This window comes from Penaeus monodon, chromosome 33 (assembly GCF_015228065.2).
Source record: "Penaeus monodon isolate SGIC_2016 chromosome 33, NSTDA_Pmon_1, whole genome shotgun sequence".
Classification (NCBI taxonomy): Eukaryota; Metazoa; Arthropoda; class Malacostraca; order Decapoda; family Penaeidae; genus Penaeus; species Penaeus monodon.
The window spans coordinates 28620708-28622664 of NC_051418.1; the positions used below are offsets into that span (position 1 = coordinate 28620708).

At 31.3% G+C, this 1957-nt stretch overlaps 1 protein-coding gene across 1 annotated transcript in view; it reads right to left on the bottom strand.

Annotated features, from left to right (window-relative positions):
- The window catches only part of LOC119594200 (lysosomal alpha-glucosidase-like), a 23350-nt gene that overhangs the window by 14176 nt on the left and 7217 nt on the right, over positions 1–1957 (bottom strand). Inside the window, exons 10-11 of the mRNA XM_037943271.1 lie at positions 1592–1696; positions 137–274 (exon numbers count right to left, since the gene is read on the bottom strand). Coding sequence (XP_037799199.1) covers positions 137–274; positions 1592–1696 — 243 coding nt within the window. The remainder of the gene's footprint in view (positions 1–136; positions 275–1591; positions 1697–1957) is intronic.

Consider the following 1957-nt stretch of genomic DNA (forward strand, 5'->3'; position numbering starts at 1 on the left):
GAGCTGTAAAATTTCTTGGTATTTTGATTAATGAATCTAAAATAAAATCCTACAAAGCAGCATGACAATTATCCATTAAAAAAAAAGATGAACAAATAAAAAAAAAATCAAAATAATTCACATAAAAAACACCTACCTTGCCCACAAAAGGCATATTACTCGAATTGCGTACAAAAACACGCAAATGGACCCCTTCATCCCATGGTGGATAAGTGTGGGGAGGCTCCGCTGCACTGATGCCTGGGTCAATTATAGGAACATAGTGCATTCCCTCCTGCAATAGAAGATAGGCAAATGGTAAGGAAATTTTACTGTCTCTCCACATATTTAACTAAAATCAGTAAAATATTGAAGAAAAAATCCTGTAATGGCCAATGACTGCATAGTTGCACTAGTAGTTAATCAATAAAAAAATATTATATATGGTATATCATGTTACATTATCTATCTAGCTCCATAAATTTTGTCTCTTTATATTAACTGTATAGAAATCCCCCACCCAAATGTTCCTTCAAAATAAGTTCAATAATTCAGCAACTAAAATGACACCTTTTACTCACTGTATTTCAGATAATATACATCTTTTGAGGCCAAGTAGCTTCCCAAAACATTTCACATTCTAGTTTTATACATCCCTATATTCACATAAGCTATTATGTCAAATTAAGGCAGTATTACTTTGCTTTCCAATAATCCTTTTTTTCAATATGCTTTATTTTCATACTTAAATAATTCTCTTCAATTTCTTCTAGAAAAAGAAAGTATCATCTGCTCTGAGCATTTTAAAACTCACTAAGAAGTATGAAGTTTTGCTGCTTTGAAAGAGTTCTTCTCCTTTCTGCCACCTTACATTTGTTTGGATTGATAAGGGATTAATAATAATTAATTACACTCCTCCCTGCCACCTTACATTTGTTTGGATTGATAAGGGATTAATAATAATTAATTACAGTGGCATGTTACCTGACACTACATTACATGTCTTTAAAAAGGCTTGAAGTTTACTTTAATCTTCCCTGTTATCTTTTTATATAATTAAAATAAACCTAAGAGGATTTTGAATAGCAAATTAATAAGTTTGTGAACCTTCACTACTTTGAACTGCTAACTACTGCACTGATGGTTACGTCAGAAAAAACAGACTTTATACTTTAAACAGTGTCACTATATTATCATCCTTTAATACAAAAGATAAAAAGTATTAGTAACTTTTATCTCTCCTACAACATATTTACACATCAAAACTGCCAGTCTAACATTACTATACATTCACAGAAATAATTGTTGATCTTTCAAAGTATCTGAACAACCCAAAACACAGGTTTTGCTTTCCAAGAAACAAAACCAAGAACATATGATATCAAAATCTGAACAGCACAAGTGCAGTAATAAGAAAATAACTGAAAAAAATAACTGATAATATGTAAACATTTTTGTTCCGTGTCTTACCATAGGTCTATAAAATATTTCCCTATCTTACAAACCTTTTTAATTCAATCCTATTCTTTTTCAGAGACTTTGACTGACAGCACTTATAAAACCAGAAAAAAAGGACTGAATGTGGAAGAGAAAGAAAAGAGGGGTGGCATACCCTATGAAGCTCCTCAACAAAGTCAGGAAGCCCATCATAGTTGTTCTGGTCATACGTGAAGTCATTGTTGTGTTTCATGTAGTCAATGTCATTCCACTGCACATCCTGTGGGTAAGACTGTTTCATTAGTTTTAGATAAAGAATTTATTATTATTGTTATGTATAGTCAAACAATGGGTTTTATTTACAACATAGAATTATTTTCAGCATATACAGGATTAATAAAAGAGAATGAAGAAGCATACATCAAACCAAAGATTCAAAATGGGAAATCTGATAAGAAATAAACCAGGAAAGATTAAATCAACAAAATACATCAAAACATCACACACAGAAGCAATGCTTTAGGGAAGAACTAAAATCACG